The sequence below is a fragment of the Neofelis nebulosa genome, chromosome 15 (genome assembly GCF_028018385.1).
Source record: "Neofelis nebulosa isolate mNeoNeb1 chromosome 15, mNeoNeb1.pri, whole genome shotgun sequence".
Taxonomy (NCBI): Eukaryota; Metazoa; Chordata; class Mammalia; order Carnivora; family Felidae; genus Neofelis; species Neofelis nebulosa.
In genome coordinates this window covers 27,504,685-27,522,447 of record NC_080796.1, presented here as the reverse complement: position 1 = coordinate 27,522,447, position 17,763 = coordinate 27,504,685, and the positions used below count along the sequence as shown (strand labels likewise).

Genomic DNA, 17,763 nt, shown 5'->3' with positions numbered 1-17,763 from the left:
AAAAAAAAAAAGTTTATGGGGGTGGGGGGAGAGGTAGAGAGAGGGAGAGAGAGAATCCCAAGTAGGCTCCATGCTGTCAGTGCAGGGCCCATCATGGGGCTCAGTCTCATGAACCGTGAGATCATGACCTGAACAGAAACCAAGAGTCAGATGCTTACCTGACTGAGCCACCGAGGCACCCCTGGAGACCTCTTTAAAATAGAGGAATAGGGGTGCCTGGATAGATCAGTTGGTTAAGCATCCAACTTCATCTCAGGTCATGATCTCACAGCTCATGAATTTGAGCCCCGCGTCAGGCCGCATCGGGCTCTGTGCTGACAGCTCAGAGCCTGGAGCCTACTTTGGATTCTGTGTCTCCCTCTCTCTCTGCCCCTCCCCCATTCACTCTCTGTCTCTGTTTCTCTCTCAAAAATAAACATTAAAAAAAATTTTTTAATAAAAAAATAAAATAGAGAAATAAAAGGACAAAAGCATTTACCTGATACATGTTGCTTCAAATCTGAAGAAGCATCTCTGTAAACATGGGGCTGATGTATACTCAGTATAGAATTTACCAGCTTGCTTATTTCTCAAACAGCAATGACATTATGTGATCCATACATGCTCTGAAGTATTCTCTTCTAGTACAGATAATCTTAAATATGAATATATTCTTGTAAGTCTTAGTGTCCACTAACTCGTCTTACACAATTAGTGTAAGCTTCTCCTGTGTGCTTGTCTTACACAATTAGAAATATGTGGCTACAGAAAAGAATTAGCCAAGTAAATAAGAAAGCGTGCTGAGGTATATGGCAAACCCTCTAAAGACTTGAAAAAATCAATAATATTATAAAATCTTACACTACAAAAATACTATTAAAATCGTGCATGTTAGTAAAATGCTACTTATAATGGGAACTTCATGTTGCTAGTACGGAAAGAAATGGTAACTATTTGGTGACTGCTCTGTCCTTCAGACCACCTGTTTCCTCTTCATGTTAATCCAAGGTTATTACTTTACCTTGGAGATGTGTTCCTGCCATCCCTGAGAACTTTAAACATTTTAGTAAACACACCTGTAAAGGGTTTTTGTTTATGAAGTTAGCCCATAAAACCCAACCGAGCATTATTTCACAGAGAAATGTATCGTGAATAGAATAGGAATGGACCTAGAAATATGAAAATATGAATGAAATAGGAATGGACCTAGAAACTTTTATAGCATTTTGTCCATCGGGGACAGGCTGTTTCCCCACTATGTTTAAGTAACAGAAACAAGGCCCAGGATCAAGGATGCTTTACCTTTTCTGTTCTCTCAATCACTTCTACATTTCTGCCCTCTCCACCAATCCTCCTGTCCTCCAAAAACAAAAGACCAGAAACTCCCTAGCAGTACCTTATTATATGGCAGTTGCAATGATGCCAACCTAGGGTTGTCTGGGTTATACACCTCTAAGCCGCCTCCTCACCTCCATCCACAGCTGGGAAAGCACACACTCTAGCCCAAGCCTGTGTGCCCGAGGGCTTTAGCCAAGCAATGCGTCTTCCCAAAATTAGGCAGAACCGTTAGATGATTTGTTTTTAGTTTTTATTTATTTTGAGAGAGAGAGTGAGAAGGGGCGGGGCAGAGAGAGAGAATCCCAAGGAGGCTTCGCACTGTCAGCAGGGAGCCCGACGTGGTGCTCGAACTCACGGACCCACAAGATCGTGACCCGAGCCAAGATCAAGAATTGCACGATTAACCAGCTGAGCCTCCCAGGAGCCCCAGAACTGTGAGATCATTTCAAAACCTACACATGCACGGGTGCCTGGGTGGCCTAGCTGGTTGAGTGTCCCACTCTTAACTTTGGCTCAGGTCGTGATCTCACGGTGGTGAGACTGAGCCCCACTTTGGGCCCCATGTTCAGCAAGCTTAAGGTTCTCTTCCTCTCCCTCTGCCCTTCCCCAGCACACTGCGCACGTGTGTGCTCTCTCTCAGAAAAACCCCAAACGACCTAAATATTCATGCAACCATGCCCAATTCACTTATTATTTTAACAGCTTATGTGATCACTCTATACTGAGATGGTAACTTTGAATTTTGTTTCAAAAGGCTATTTCATCCAGTTCTGAAAAATATTTTTTTTCAATATATGAAGTTTATTGTCAAATTGGTTTCCATACAACACCCAGTGCTCATCCCAAAAGGTGCCCTCCTCAATAACCATCACCCACCTTCCCCTCCCTCCCATCCCCCATCAACCCTCAGTTTGTTCTCAGTTTTTAAGAGTCTCTTATGCTTTGGCTCTCTTCCACTCTAACCTCTTTTTTTTTTTTTTCCTTCCCCTCCTCCATGGGTTTCTGTTAAGTTTCTCAGGATCCACATAAAAGTGAAACCATATGGTATCTGTCTTTCTCTGTATGGCTTATTTCACTTAGCATAACACTCTCCAGTTCCATCTATGTTGCTACAAAGGGCCAGATTTCATTCTTTCTCATTGCCACGTAGTACTCCATTGTGTATGTAAACCACAATTTCTTTATCCATTCATCAGTTGATGGACATTTAGGCTCTTTCCATAATTTGGCTATTGTTGAGAGTGCTGCTATAAACATTGGGGTACAAGTGCCCCTATGCATCTGAAAAATATTTCCACATCTTCTCAAAAGAAGTGTCCCTCCCTACTCCCAGTGACCATACTTGGTTGTGGGGGAGTGGCAGTACTGAAAGCCACAGATTGACTAGTCTCGACTAGAGTCAATGGAAGATTCTGAAAGCCAAAGGAACAGGCAAAACTTTAAACCAGCAGAAGTCCCAAGATACAAAATATGGAATCCAAGAGGCCGTTAAATCCAAGTAAGCCAAAAGCAGGTCATGAAATATGTCAGGGCCTAAGGTATGGTGCCAGAGAGAGGAAAGCAAGCACTGAGGAGGCAATAGATAGGATGAGAGTTGAGGGACGTTCTGCATGATTTCCTAGAGTACCTAACCATTGAGGGTTTGCAGTTTGCTTTTGTGGACCAGCCAGGGCGCGGTCATTGACGGTCCAGCCCATTTACAGGACCAATGGCAATGAGAGCACCCCTGAAGTGGGAAATATTTCTCATTACCATTGCGTTGGCCCACACCCATCCCAACTACTGGTTCTTGGAAAGAAGATGGCATCGAGGGTAGTTGGTGACTTTTCACCACATATACATGGCTCCTGATCTCAGGTTGGCAGATGTTGGCATAAGTAACGAAGGAGGAGGCAGGGTCGTGCCGATTCAGGTATAACCAGAGCCAGGAACAGAACAATGAGGAGGGAGTTCCAGGGTAATAATGCGATAATGGCTTTTATGACCCATAAGAATTCCCTGCAGCATGGTTCCTCTTGGCAAAGGCAGATTTACCTACATGTCTGGGGAGTGCCTGTGCCACCAGCCCCTGGTTGGTCGCCTCTGCTGTCTGGCTCTAGTCAACATTTAAATTTCTCACTAGCTCGCCAGAGGGCACCTTCCGGGTCTGCTCGAGCAGCCTGTGACTTATCTTCCACTATTCATTGGCTGTTGGGATGGGATGGGAGTGCTTGATGGGTGGGAAATGCCAAGCCCAAGTTGCTACGAGACTGCCCTGCGGGAAGGGGTCTAGTGATGGTCAAGGGGAAGTTCTTCAGAGGCTGGTGAGGCTTCAGTGCCTCCTGCGAGTCCCAGCAGCAGTCTTCTCTTGACACCCAGGTGCTGCGTTCCAGCCGGTTACTGATCTTGAGGTGATGGCTGGAGGACAAGCTGGACAGTACAATCCAAAACCAAGATATGCGCTAGGGAAGAGTTTTTCTCCGGAAATTTCACATTAACAGAGCAGCAGTGCCTTAGTTAGTTCAGGCTGCTCTATAACACAATACCATAAGGTGGCTTCCAAACAGCAGAAATTTCTCATTTGAGGCTGGGGAGTCCGAAATGAAGATGCCAGTCGACCCGGCGAGGGCCCAGTTCTTGGTTCACAGACAGCTGTCTTCTCGCCGTGTCCTCTCATGGCATAAGAGGGGAGCTCTCTGGGGTCTTTGTTATAAGGGCGCGAATCCCACTCGTGAGGGCTCCACCCCGTGACCTAATCATCTGCCAAAGGCCCGCCTGCTAACACCATCGCATCGGAGGCTAGGATTTCAACGTAGGAATTCTGGGGCGACACACGAATTGAGCCCATTGTAGGCAGCAAGCTGATAGAAGGGGAGATGTTCCAGTCTGGAGCTGGAGTCCACTGTGACCAATACAACATGGCTGTGAGAGCGGGACAAGTCCATGACAAGTTCTGTGCCAGTGCTATTCCAGGGCATCTGGCGCTTGGCAATGACTCTTTAGTCTGTCTAGACCTGAATTTATTGTGCAGGCATGTGACTTAATGGCTGGTGTACTACAGGTTGTTGGTCTCCACCAGAAAGAAGTCATCTTTAAGGAGGCTTTGCAGGCTCTCCTTAAAAACTTCAAGGGCCACCCTAGCTCACCAGTAGTAGCAGGAAGGTGCTGGAGGCCTGCATTTTGGACTCCCCTAAATCTGGGAGGCCCGCCGGGTCATTCTGCCTATGCCTTGCATCCTGTTTCTTTGAGGGCCATTTCTGGATGGCTGAGTAAGTATAGTTCCCCTTGTCACATTGTTCCTGGTGGCTACCGTGTTCTCTGGCAGAGTCTACTGGGTCTACAAAGGTTCTGATGTCCTCTAGAATTTTGTGTCAGTGCATTTGCTCTGCGGTTGAGCTGAGCAACAAGTAGAGGGTATGGAAATCAAACCCTCTAAAAAGAGCGGTCATCGGGGCCCCTGGGTGGCTCAGTCGGTTGAGCGTCCGACTTCGGCTCAGGTCATGATCTCGCAGTATGTGGGTTTGAGCCCCGCATCGGGCTCTGTGCTGACCGCTCAGAGCCTGGAGCCTGCTTCAGATTCTGTGTCTCCCTCTCCCTCTGTCCCTCCCCCCCCCACACACACACTTGCACTCTGTCTCTCTCTCTCTCCTTCTCTCTTTCTCTCTCTCTCTCAAGAATGAACATAAAAAAATTTTTTGGGGGGCGGGGGGCGCCTGGGTGGCTCAGTCGGTTGAGCGTCCGACTTCGGCTCAGGTCATGATCTCACGGTCCGTGAGTTCGAGCCCCGCGTCGGGCTCTGTGCTGACTGCTCAGAGCCTGGAGCCTGTTTCAGATTCTGTGTGTCCCTCTCTCTGACCCTCTCCTGTTCATGCTCTGTCTCTCCCTGTCTCAAAAATAAATAATACGTTAAAAAAAATTAAAATTTTTTTTTTTTTTTTAACAAGAGGGGCCATCAACTGCACTTGCAGCCTTTTCTGATGTGGAGAGGCAGTATAGCACTGTAGCTGAGAGCCTGTGCTCGGCTGTTAGACGTACCAGATTTGGTCACTCACTAGATGTTTAGCTTTAAACACGCTACTTGTCCTGACAGGAATGAGGATAAAAGTATGACCCACATCACAGAAGTGTTGTGATTAAATGAGATAATATACGAAGTGCTTGGCACAGTGATGACGCCAAGTAAATCCTCAGCAAACGGCTATTACTGTTTTCTGGTTTTACCCCAGCAGCTCTAAATGACAGTGACCAAGCTGTACACAAACAGAAGACTGGCCCCCTACACAGGTTGCCCCCATGCTTCAAAGGTAGCCCTGATGGCCAGTAGCTCCCGCCCCCAGGGCAGTGGTTCTTGGACGGGACCAGCTGAAGAACTTAACGCACGGGGTCTCTTGTATTAGAATCCCACCTCAAGATTTCAAGCACTTGTCAAGGTGTACAGAGGCACTGAGATTGGGGGGTAGGGGGAACACAGAGGAGTACGATGAGGCCCATCCAGTTTCCTCTCCGGGAGGGTCAGGCCAGCTCTCTGGAGCTGAGGTCAGCACGCCTTTGTCTGGACATCCGAGCAGAGCGGCTGGCCTCTCGGGAGCCCAGCTCAGGGTCACTCTGAGAAGGTGTGGCAAGGTCTCGAGGACTATCTCAAACTGCCCACAAGTCAGCTCTTTGGGAAAACGGAGCTGCCCAGGCTGTTAGGGAGCACCGGTGCAGACGCCTTTCCTATAGCACACGTTTTGTTCTTTAACCCACTTCACATCCCTTATGCCCTCCTACCACCAACCTCATTGTCTTCTGGGCATTTCCTTTCCCCATACTGTGATCTGTTTTGGTGGAAGAGTAGAGCAAGGTGTCCTCCCTTCCCTTTAAGGCAGCCAGAGATCCCAGACATCCTCTTGCCACCACTGGTACATCCACGGGGTGGTTTGTGACCACAGGGTAGCCTTTCTCTCACTCAGACTTTAGCACAACCATTTAAAGACTGAAATCTAAATCCTGAAATCTAAAACTGTCTGGTCCCATCTGTTCCTGGCCTGGCTCTTTAAGACTTCCCTCTACCCCCTGGGCTCCCCAACACACTTTCGTGTGTTTGCAAGAGTGGGTTTCTGTGGCTCGCAAGCAAACCACCCAGCTAGGTTCATGGTGCCAAACGTCTCATTTTAATTGTGGCAGCAGCCATAACTCTGGCCTTTAGAGATGGAGCCTTGCACCTGATGGAGCTGCCGTGTACTGAGGGGCAAGGCTCTCATGTTCAGGGATGGGGGCTGCTGATTTGTACGGAAATGACCACTCATTGCTGCAAAGTGGGAACTTAATTAAAAAGTATTCTGAAATCCCACCAAGAAGCCTCCAAATTTGCTAGAATCATCTAGAATCTCTGGGAAAGCAAAAGGGTAGGGCTGGCTCTGCCCCAGCAAATGAGCTGTAAGTGGGAACATCAGCTCTGGCTTTCGGCTGAGCCACAAACACAGCCAACTGTCTGAAGTCCCGTTTTCTTCCCTCAGACTTAGAGCCATCCCGCAGGCTTCGGTAGACCCCACGCATTCTTGAAACTCATCCTACCCACACTTTGATGGTGGCCAGACGTAGGCCTGGCCAGCGACTGGGCTGACAAAGGCTGGGGACTCTGGGTCACGGGGTTTCTGAGGTGTAAGGAACAGGCAAAGGTCCGAAATTCCAGGAGATGAATCCAAAGGAACACCAAATACGTGGAGCCAAAGCAGGTACAGAAATCTCAGCACAGGTGTTTGGGGCCCGAGATCAGAGCAAGTGCGAGCGCACCAGGAGCAGTGAGGTAGGAGGGAGTCCTTGCTGAGTGACCGCCCAGAATGTCCATTTGTCACTTGCAACTTATTTTTGCAAGTTAGTCCATCTCTGGTGCCTACATGGATCCAGGGTCATGAACAGAGCAGATATGTGAGGCGATTGAAGCACAAAATGGAGATTCTGGGCGAATCTTCAGCAACATTCTTAAATTTCAGTAACGACCTTCCGTCCTTTCCCTGTGAAGGAAACCACCTGAACAATGGCCTGGTGTTCCATCACCATTGTCAAACATCTGGACACAGGTCCAGTAAGCTGGGGGCCCTGACACCGATCAGTCTGTGACCGTGGGGAGTCGTATAACCCTTTGGGGCCTCAGTTTCATCTTCTGAGGAATGGGGATAATAGTATCTCCCCGCCCTACTTTGTAGTGGTGTTGTGAAAATCAAATAAATCATAAGGATGCCCGAAATCATAAGAAATCTGAAAATGCTGCAGAAACCTGAGAGCCTTGTCAGGCTCCCCTCTTTTAAATCGAAAAAATAATGCTTTTTATTTGCCACTCTTCTTTGCAGAGTTCAGAGTCTTCAAAAAGCATTATTTTCTTGACAGTAACTGATACTTTTCACGGACCTCTGTTAGGAACTCAGCTGAAGAGGCTAGCAAACTTTCGCACCAGCTATTTTTAATCTGGGAAATAAGCTAATGCACTTATTCCCTCCAGCCACTGCTGCGACTTGGAAAAACAAAATATTCGCGGCCTTTGCAGTAGCTGTTGCGCAGGAAGTCCCTCGGATCGAGCCACACTGTCAGCTCGGTAGCACACAGGTATCGGTGAGGGCAGCCATGCTGAAGCCCAGCACCCTGAGGATGTTACTTGGGTTTGGTCTTATAGTTGGGTTTAGTCCGGGTCCTGGACTTAGGGTTGAGAAGACCCTCCTTGCGCTGCGCTTCTGAAAAGACAAAAATAATTAGAATACTGTAGTAACGACATCTAATATTTACGGAGGACTTTTAACTTCACACAGTGTTTAAAAAATTCCATTCTGCCTGAGTACCTCCCAAGCTACAAACAGGCAATGTACCTACCCCAAATTTGACTCTAAGTTGGTTACTGGGATTCAGAGCACATTTTCCCAAAGTTAAAGTGCAGCCAGCTAGTCACCTGAGTTCTGGGTCCCGGAAAAGAGGACTATGTGGTCAAGGAGAGGGATTTCCTCTTCCTTCCTATACATATCCCGAGACTGGCGGGAAAAAAAAAAAAAAATTCAAATAGAGCCAGGATCCAGAATCCCCATCCATTGCTGCACTGCTGTCTCCCCGCCTCCTGCACACAGACCCTACTCCAGCCCCGCCCTCGGGACGGGTGCAGGGGGCCTCCTGCCATCAAGCCGGCTGGCTCTCCCTGGCTGCTCCATGACACCAGGCTTCTCACTTGGAATCCTTCCGACTGGCTGCTGCCACCTCATCCTGCATTCGGTCCTCTTGTTCACGCCCTCGTCTTGCTCCTGGTGTATCTCCCGGCTCCCAGCTCCTAACCGAGGCAGGCCTCGCTGAGATCAGAGACTAAGCCACCATTCATCTTTGTCAACTTCCCTCTCGATTCCTGTCTTCATTCACAGCTCAGAGCACAATGATTTGCCAAATATGAAAAATACTGACATAAAACAAAAACAAATGTGTCTCCTACTCCGTACAGATCTTCCCCATACCCAGCATGCACAAGCCTCGTCCCTTTACCGTATGTAAGCGTCCCTTCGCAGCCCATCTCTTGGGGGAAAGTGATCTCATGCTCCATCTAACACAAATATGACACTGCATATGCCATACAAGTCCCACATTGGTCTCATTGCATTTTTCAAAGGAGCTGTCTGCTCACCCTAAGGAATGTCCAATTTATGGATTTTCCAGGGAAAGTGGTCAGGTCTCCCACGTGGCGTGCGGACTGCCAGGCTTAGGAGCCAACTCTCCTAAGCCTTGCAAAGTTTCTCATCCTGCACTTTTGAGCCCCCCTGACAATGACTCTGAAGGGGTATTTGGAAGGAAGGGGCAGGGTGGCTATGTTTGTGTAGGTAATTGTTTATAGGTTGGGGATACACTGTATACAGTCATCCTCTACTTAAAACTATTAATACTTTTTCTATTCTGGATTTAACCTCATCCCCACGATCTTTATGGAAATCGAGAAAAACAAAGTCACTCATTCCATACTGAGGTAACCTCTCCAGGTTAACGTGAAAGCCTTTGGCATGGTTTGCATATTTATTATTCCGTAATCTGGAAAAAGTCTAGTTTGCAAGCCGTCAGGATAAAATTACACAGTGTAAGATGAAAATTTTTTAATCCATGAATACTATCTCACATATAGTCAAACGTAAAGCTAAAGGATTGTCACACTTGGAATAATTAACATTTTACTAGTGGACAGTTAACAGAAAGAGAGAAACTGAGCTCAGTCTGGTGACAGTACGGATACAGCACACGTGGGCGGGAGGCTGTGGGGCACCGGCTAACCTACTGCTTTTGCTGGGGGTGTAGGTGAAGACAGGAGTGACCAAAGAAAACAGAAAGTAGCTATGTTCCCGGTGCTATCCCTTATACTAGCAGCTGTCCTGAGATGAGACCACAGGTGGAAGATGAAGACAAAAATCAAAAAATAGCCTCCAAAACTGGGGATACGGGAAACTGCTTGAGGGCAGGTTATAGCATTAATTAGAGACCAGAAAATAAAGAGTTAAATCTTTTCCTGTAGAATAATAATAATTCCTGTAGAAGAATAATTTTCATCATAGGAAATCCAACAAGTATCAAAAACTAAACTCAAAATTCCCCATAAACCTCCATCAACCAGAGACAATGTGTGTCAATATTTGGACACAATTTCCTTCTGGTCTTTTTTAAAAAAGAGTTTAAAAACGCTTTAAATAAGAGTTAAATAATGCTGTAAAAAAGTGTGTCATATCCTGTTTCCTTACATTTGATATTTAAATATAAGAACTTCCCATGTCATTATAAACCATTTTAATAGTGGTATAATATTCAAGTATATTAGTATAGCATTATTAATTAACCCTTCTTCCATGATTGGAGGTAGGTTGCTTCTATTATATACAATGATACATTGAACATCTTTGTGCATTAATCTTTTTTTCTATATTTAGGATTATTTCCTTGGACTAGATTCTCAAGGGTAAAATTACTCAGTCAGAGGTCAAAGTATATGCATGTTTTAAAGGCATATCCATACATACCTTCAAATTATTTTCTCAAAGAGCTATATGTCTATCCAACCACGAGTATCATCTGTAAAACGAACTACTTTGCCCCTTCAGATCAGCATTATGTTCTTTTGTTTTTAAAACTCTTTGCCAGTTTTAGAAGTAAAAATTGTATCTCATGTTAGTTTATTGTCGGCAATTGTTAGTCATTTGGGTTTCTTTTTTGTGAGTTGTCCAAATAAGACAGTAACATGGTTAAATGTATGTGCATTCCTGTGAAAAGTATGAACCAGTAAATCACTAAATATGTTAATATTCTTCTAAGATATTTGTGACCCAAACAAGTCTCATTTCATTAGTAAAACCTTAATAAAGCAAAATGAGAAAGCAAGCCTCACCTTTCTTTAGAGACTTTGAGGAACATTCTACTGCCTTGTTTCCTTCTTCTTCCTCTTCTTCTTTTTCTTCTTCTTCTCCTCCTCTTTCATTTTCTTCTTCTCTTCGTGTTTCAGCCTCCCTCTCTTGAGACCTTATCAAAATATCCTCTACTTCCCTCTCTAGTTCTTTATTTCTTATGAGGGTATGATGAAGTTTCTCATTTACCTCCTCAAACTTCTCCTCTGCTTGTCTGGCTCTGCTTTCAAACTCTCTGATGTGGACAAAGGCCAGAGAAAACACAACAAAATGGAAAGGTTTGAAAAAGTATCTTTCATGAATAGGAACACATAATCTAGAAGAGGCAGTAGAATTAGATATGTCCATCCAAAATGTACAAAGAAGGGAGGCAGCAGCATCAATCGTTAACCCAGAACTGGGGTCCTGGAAGCTACTTGGATGGCAATATCAGAGTGGCAGTCATGCTGTGATTTAAGAATGCAACATATTTATGGGGCCCCTGGGTGGCTCAGTTGGTTAAGCGTCCGACTTCAGCTCAGGTCATGATCTCGTGGTCTGTGAGGTCGAGCCCTGCGTCAGGTTTTGTGCCGACAGCTCAGAGCCTGGAGCCTGCTTCGGATTCTGTGTCTCCCTCTCTCTCTGCCCCTCCCCTGCTCATGCTCTGTCTCTCTCTGTCTCTCAAAAAATAAAATAAAACTTAAAAAAAAAAGGATGCAACATACTTATAATTTCTTAGTGAAATCTGACTTTGGGTATTTGGATTTCTCGTCAACAGCCAAGGAACCCCTTTTTCAGTAGCTAATTTTGGCTCCTCTTCATTGATGTGATCCAACATACTAAATCAATAGTGTCCTTTCTTTTCCAGTACCTCTAAAACCAGATCTGACAATAAATAAAACCAATTTGAAACGCGCTTCTTAATTCCTAGAGTGCGTGTTATATGTCTACATGGCTGTGCTCTTCTCTTGGCACTCATGACCATCTTGACTATATCGCCCTTCCTACTCTTGGGGTTATGTAGCATTCTTTCTTGCAGAGTATTTCTCCCAGCTCCGTCTCTAGCTCATCTCTTAGAAACACACTGAATAGACCCTCCTGACACCCTATTCCCCACATACACACACGTTCCCTCCCTCCATCTCCACCGTGGGCGAGGACGGATGTTCCTGTGGAAGCAGTGTACTTCCTTGCCATTAGCAGAAGACTTGGAGAGATACCCAACCAACTAGTGAGGATAAAGGGAGCAGAAGAAACACAGGTAAGCCACGAAGTGTGGATTTCTCAGCTAAACCTCCTGGCCGGCAATCTTTGTTGTTACCATCGTGGAGCCTCATACTTACATCAGCTTCTCCTGTGTGCGTTCAATTATAGCCATTGCTTCTAGATACTTTGGGGCCAGTGTGCCTTGACTAGCTGATTCTCTCTGACAAAGGAAATAAGCAGTATGAGTGAACCAAGAATCCCAACAGTCAATACTCTACTTCTTCAGAATATTTTGGACTAAGCCTTCCAGAATATTTTTTTCTACTCTCCATATTTATATAGTAAATGATCAAGCAGTCTTAACACCAAAAAAGAACAGGGACTACCTATGGCCACACAGCATACCAGCTTCCAAATTATTCACGCTACAGGTGGATATAAATTTGATTAGAACTGTGAAGAAGCAGGGAAAATAATATCAACAAAAAGAAACAAGGAAAGAAGAAAAGGTTTAAAAATAAAGAGAAGGCTAAATGTGTTTCTGTAATAAATCAAGTTGATGATCAAGGAAATTAACTATTTTTCTTAAGAATTTACTTCACCAAGCACATAACATTGCAACATCCAATCAGATCTCTCAGAGCCTTAGGGAACTCAATAAATATCAAGGCAGTGAAAGTATGAAAAAAAACCCCGCCTCTTTCATTTATCTTGACTCTACATACATTCTAGGAAACAAAAGAAAGGTAAAAGAAGGTATTTAGAAAACAAAAATTGTAAGCATATTTTAAAATAAATGTGACATTTTCCCAGAACTGTACATTTTAAAAATGGAAGGATAGTTGACACACGATGTTACATTACTTCCAGGTGTACCACATGCTGATTGGACGAATCTATACCTTATGCTGTGCTCACCGCAAGTGTAGCTTCCATCTGTCACCATACGACGCTATTACTACGTCACTGGCTATATTCCCTGTGCTGTACCTCTCATCCCCGTGACTTATTCATTCCATAACTGGAAGCCTGTACCTCCCACTCCCCTTTGCCCCTTTTTGCCCACAACTGTGTTAAAAGTCTCATTTATCCATGTTTCCGAACCTGAGGCGAGTAAAAGGTAAGCCCCACATTATAGATGGAAAGGGAGCTCTGAGAGGGTAGGCAGCCTTCCATCCACACAGAAGGATCTAGTGGGTTAAAGCAAAACCCTCATCTGGGCCTCTTCATTCTCACCCACACAGCCCATGGCAATATGCTAGCTTTTTCTAAAGGAAAACCAGAGAAAAACCACGTGAAACATTTTCACTGTTACCCTAGCTCTTTTACTCTCTTCTTATTGTCCCAGTCACCTACTCTTGTCTTTCTGCTTTGCTCCCCTTTCTTGGGTAGTTTGTTTGCAAAGTAAATGCTATCATTGTCCAGCCTGGACCAGAAGCATGTGACTTGGCTGTGGCCACACAGCACTTGCCACTAACTTATTTGTTCTGTGAGGCCAAAAGAAAGGTGTTCAGAGCGGAGGCTTCTAGAACTGGAATTCCTCACATGGTTTACAGCCCTATGGAACAACTTTGTAGGTAGAAACCAAAGTAAACCAGTACCGTACTCTGCGCACACCGGAGCCTTCAGACGCGCATTCATTCAACGGATACACGGTGGAGCCTTGAACTGCATAGGCTTGAACAGTGCATGCCCACTTTTACATGGATTTTTTTCACAGTCCAGTACTGTAAATGTCTTTCCTCTTCCTTATCGTTTTCTTAATAACATTTGCTTTCCTCTAGCTTACTTCATTGTAAGGATACAGTACGTAATTCGTGTGACATACAAAATATGTGTTGAATGTCCGTGTTATCTGTGAGACTTCCAGTCAACAGTAGGCTATTACTAGTTAAGTTTCTGGACAGTCAAAAGTTACATACGGATTTTTGACTGTGCAGGGAGTCAGTGTCCCTAACCCCTGAGCTCTTCAAGAGTCCACCGTATATTTAGTTACAGTGTGCGAGAAAAATGTCCCTGTTTTGACACTGGCAAGTACAGATTAACGTTTTGTGGTCCATTTCAAATCCTTCCAGAGGAAATTCCTGTGGCATCCTCTGTGTATGGCTGGTGGCAGCCTCCCCCGCATCACCCATATAATGATACTGACACCTCAAGGCTAATCACAGACATGGCTTTAGACCCTATTCTCCTACGCCTAGCCTTCCTCTGGCTTCTGTGGTCTGTCACCCTGTTTAAGAGAGACAAACACGGGCCTCGTGGCTCTTGGAAGTAATTGCATTAGACTTTCCTTATTTGTGCCAATCTGCTGTAGCTTTGCACTTAGTCTCTGACTCCAATTCTGTCTCTGGCCTTTTTGACTTTGTCTTCCTCAGGTTTGACTCCACTAATGGGCTTTGAATTGGACAATAGCTCTAGCCTGACACTATCTCAGGGAGGATCTTACTCCAGGCCTACTTCTTTGGGATCCAACTCCCAGCACTGACATAGCGCCGCAGCAGCTTTGGACATAATTTCTAGAACCACCAATCCAAGGGCCCTTCCCTGTTGCGGTTATAAAATACGTAAATTAGTCACTGCTCTGGAGTACGTGGTATTGTGAGAGGGAAACAGACTTCTAAGGGCCACCTTCAGGCCAATGACAGAAGGGCAGAATGTCTAATCTTATGTTAAAAATACTGCTGATCCCCCCAAATCTGGTGTCTGCTCATCTTTCTGCAGGAGTTCACAGGTGATTCAGCAAAATCTCCTATCATCTTCATACACTTATAAATGTCTTTATGGACACCCAGAACCTACGGTGTGAAGATGAGTCTGAAAGAGATCGTTTCCAATATCTTGTTTGTTGGGGTAGCTGAGCTGTGGCCAGCCCTACTCATGCGGTCAAGAGGAAGCACTGGGGGGCCAGGGTAGCTCCGAGCACTTTTGGTAGCCTCGGGGGGAGCTTGCCGGATTTAGTCATCCCACGTCTCCACCAGCCAGCTGAGATGTTACAGAATTCCAGCTGCCTGTCCTACAGGAACAATGTTGGAATGATTCTGATTCAGAAAGGGCCACAAGGGGTGCGTTGCAGCAAGTAACCAGAACTGACTGAACGGGGCTGCCTCCGAAAGCAGAGGAGCCTTCTCCCAGGAAGGACGGCAGCAAAGCCAGCACCGCCTACAGGGATCGCTTGGTTCACGAGTCCATCAGGCACAGTGACAAATTAGATGTGCCTGTTTCAGACGGAGCTGGCCACGTTATGCACACAGGGCCTGCTTTGAGTACAGTCCTCACGAATTTCCACAAAGCCCTAACTCCTGGCTAATTGAGGAGCGTTTGAATAGTGGACGGTCCAGCCCCATTGTGGTAGACACTAGGGCATTGGGTAACGGTATGAATGAGGCCCTGGTTTACCAGGTCAAGCTATCAGCCTCCCCAAGCTGGTGGTGACTTATCAGCACCCCTGTTGAGATATCACTCATATCTCAACCCTCAGAAAATCCCACACTGGTGTCATCTGCAGAAGGGGATACTAAGAGTAACTGGAATTCTCCATGCTTAGGTCACTAGCTTCCCAAGGGTCTGGCACTATTTCTCACTAGAAACCTGGGGCTCCTCGATCTCTTGGAGCTCTCCAGTTTTACAACTCAACTCCCAGGGACATGACAAGTTATACCTGCACACCACAGGCTTTCTGCTTCCCGATCCCTTCCTTTTTTCTTGCCTTCCCCAGGGTTAACCAAATGTACTGCCTCCTGGGAATTGTGTTTTTAGACCAGCAAAAGAGTGCAGCTGCCTGTTAGGTCTGGTGCCTTGAACCTGTATCCCTACAAAATGGTTATTTATGTTCTTAGGACCAGAGACTGTCAAATAATAATAATAATAATAATAATAATAATAATAATAATAATAAATAAAGGAAATAAACAAGCAAACAAAAGCAAAAGAAAAACTTACAATAGAAGATTTGAAAGCTTAAAGCACCCTCAGGGAGTCCTAGTACTTTTGTAAGTGACAGGTACACGGAGCCCAGGCCCCACCTGTTCCACCTGGTCTGCAGCACAGTCCAAGATGGCGCTTCCCCCAGCTCCGCCTCCTGCCCCAAATCTCTGCCTCACAAGCCAGTTGAAGGAACCTTCATTCTCTGGGCACCCACAGCCCCAAATATCAACCTTGTCTCTGCTGGCCAAGCACAATTAGGTCTCTTCTGTTGGAGCACCTGGTGATCCCTTTCCGCCTGCGAGTGTTCCAGCCACCACCACATAGGATGAACGTGATTCTTCTTTACCTCCAGGAACTTGCAAATAATTATATACCCGGCTGGCATTTTGCTCCATTCCCCAGACCTCATAGTCAACGAGCACGTAAATGGTTCAATCTTCAGTAATCTATTTTTTTTTTTTAATTTTTTTTCAACGTTTATTTATTTTTGGGACAGAGAGAGACAGAGCATGAACGGGGGAGGGACAGAGAGAGAGGGAGACACAGAATCGGAAACAGGATCCAGGCTCTGAGCCATCAGCCCAGAGCCTGACGCGGGGCTCGAACTCACAGACCGTGAGATCGTGACCTGGCTAAAGTCGGACGCTTAACCGACTGCGCCACCCAGGCGCCCCTTCAGTGATCTATAGTAGCAGCATTAGCAACCTTCCAGAGCCTGGAGACAGACTTTCTGGGCCACATCGTCCCAGATGAGCTAGTCACATGGCACTGCACCGTGTCAGATGGAAAGGTGGTATCCTGGAGCAGTCCCCCCCACCCCCCCGCCCTCCCGCCACCACCACCAAAGACAAGCTCTGTGCCCCTCAATTTTGACCCAGGCTATAGGCTGTTTTCCTGCCTGGTTTGGGTATCTGGGAGACTTGACACTGACTCCTAGCCTAGACAGCACAGCAGGGGAGACCATCTGAGGCAGGAAGGCCTTGGGTGGGATTGGTGGGGTTAGGAGATCAAACGGTGGTGCCCTTTCCGTATGTGTCTCACGGCACATGACTCCTGACTGACTCTCCACGTGATTTCCCCCAGTTCTTCCTATAAGATTTGGAGCCTACTTCCCACAACCTCCCTGGACATATACCCCTGCAATCGGCCACACCTCTGCCTTAGTCATCCAGCTGCTGCCCAGCCTGACCCTCACCACAGCCCCACTGCACCCACCTGCTCAGATGGACCAAACCTCTGACAGTGAAATGGTTCATTACTGTGGGGGTGAAACTGGATTCGATATATGGATTTCTGGCAACACCACCCCCCGCCAGGAAAATGCACAGTATAAACATACACACGAAACGCTACATACCATTTTGGGGGATTAATGGGAAGAAGGCATGACATCCTATACACAGAGACACGCCAATCTAGAACTGACTTACGTCTACCATGGTCCTAGAACTTTCTGTGGAGGAATCTTAAATCTATTTTCCTGGGGCGCCTGGGTGGCTCAGTTGACTAAGCATCCGACTTTGGCTCAGGTCATGATCTCATGGTTTGTGAGTGGGAGGCCCACGTTGGGCTCTGTGCTGACAGCTCAGAGCCTAGAGCCTGCTTCGAGTTCTGTATCTCCCTCTCTCTCTGCCCCTCCCCTGCTCATGCTCTCTCGCGCTCTCTCTCTCTCTCTCAAAAATGAATAAACATTAAAAAAAATTTTTTTAATCTATTTTCCTGCTGAGTTTCTAAAAATTTCCAGTTTCCCATTAATTCTTGTGGTTGGAAGTATATGGTGATCACAGTTCTCAATAGAATCTGCTGAATGAATATTCTAAAAAAAAAAAAAAATAGGTCAAGTTTTGACCAAGATATTGTTAAATTAAGAAAGTCAATGAAAAGCTCATTTTAAAATGAAGTTTAGGGGCACCTGGGTGGCTCAGTCGGTTGAGCGTCCTACTTCGGCTCAGGTCATGATGTTACCGCT

At 45.9% G+C, this 17,763-nt stretch overlaps 1 protein-coding gene across 4 annotated transcripts in view; it reads right to left on the bottom strand.

Annotated features, from left to right (window-relative positions):
* Positions 1 to 7,718: 7,718 nt before the first annotated feature.
* Positions 7,719 to 17,763, bottom strand: part of AXDND1 (axonemal dynein light chain domain containing 1) — a 91,461-nt gene continuing 81,416 nt past the window's right edge. For all 4 annotated transcript variants that reach the window (XM_058702374.1, XM_058702372.1, XM_058702375.1 and 1 more), the window contains 3 exons: positions 12,008 to 12,090; positions 10,670 to 10,920; positions 7,719 to 8,006 (listed from right to left, as the gene is read on the bottom strand). In XM_058702374.1, the coding sequence (XP_058558357.1) occupies positions 7,927 to 8,006; positions 10,670 to 10,920; positions 12,008 to 12,090 (414 nt within the window). In that variant the 3' untranslated portion in view covers positions 7,719 to 7,926. The remainder of the gene's footprint in view (positions 8,007 to 10,669; positions 10,921 to 12,007; positions 12,091 to 17,763) is intronic.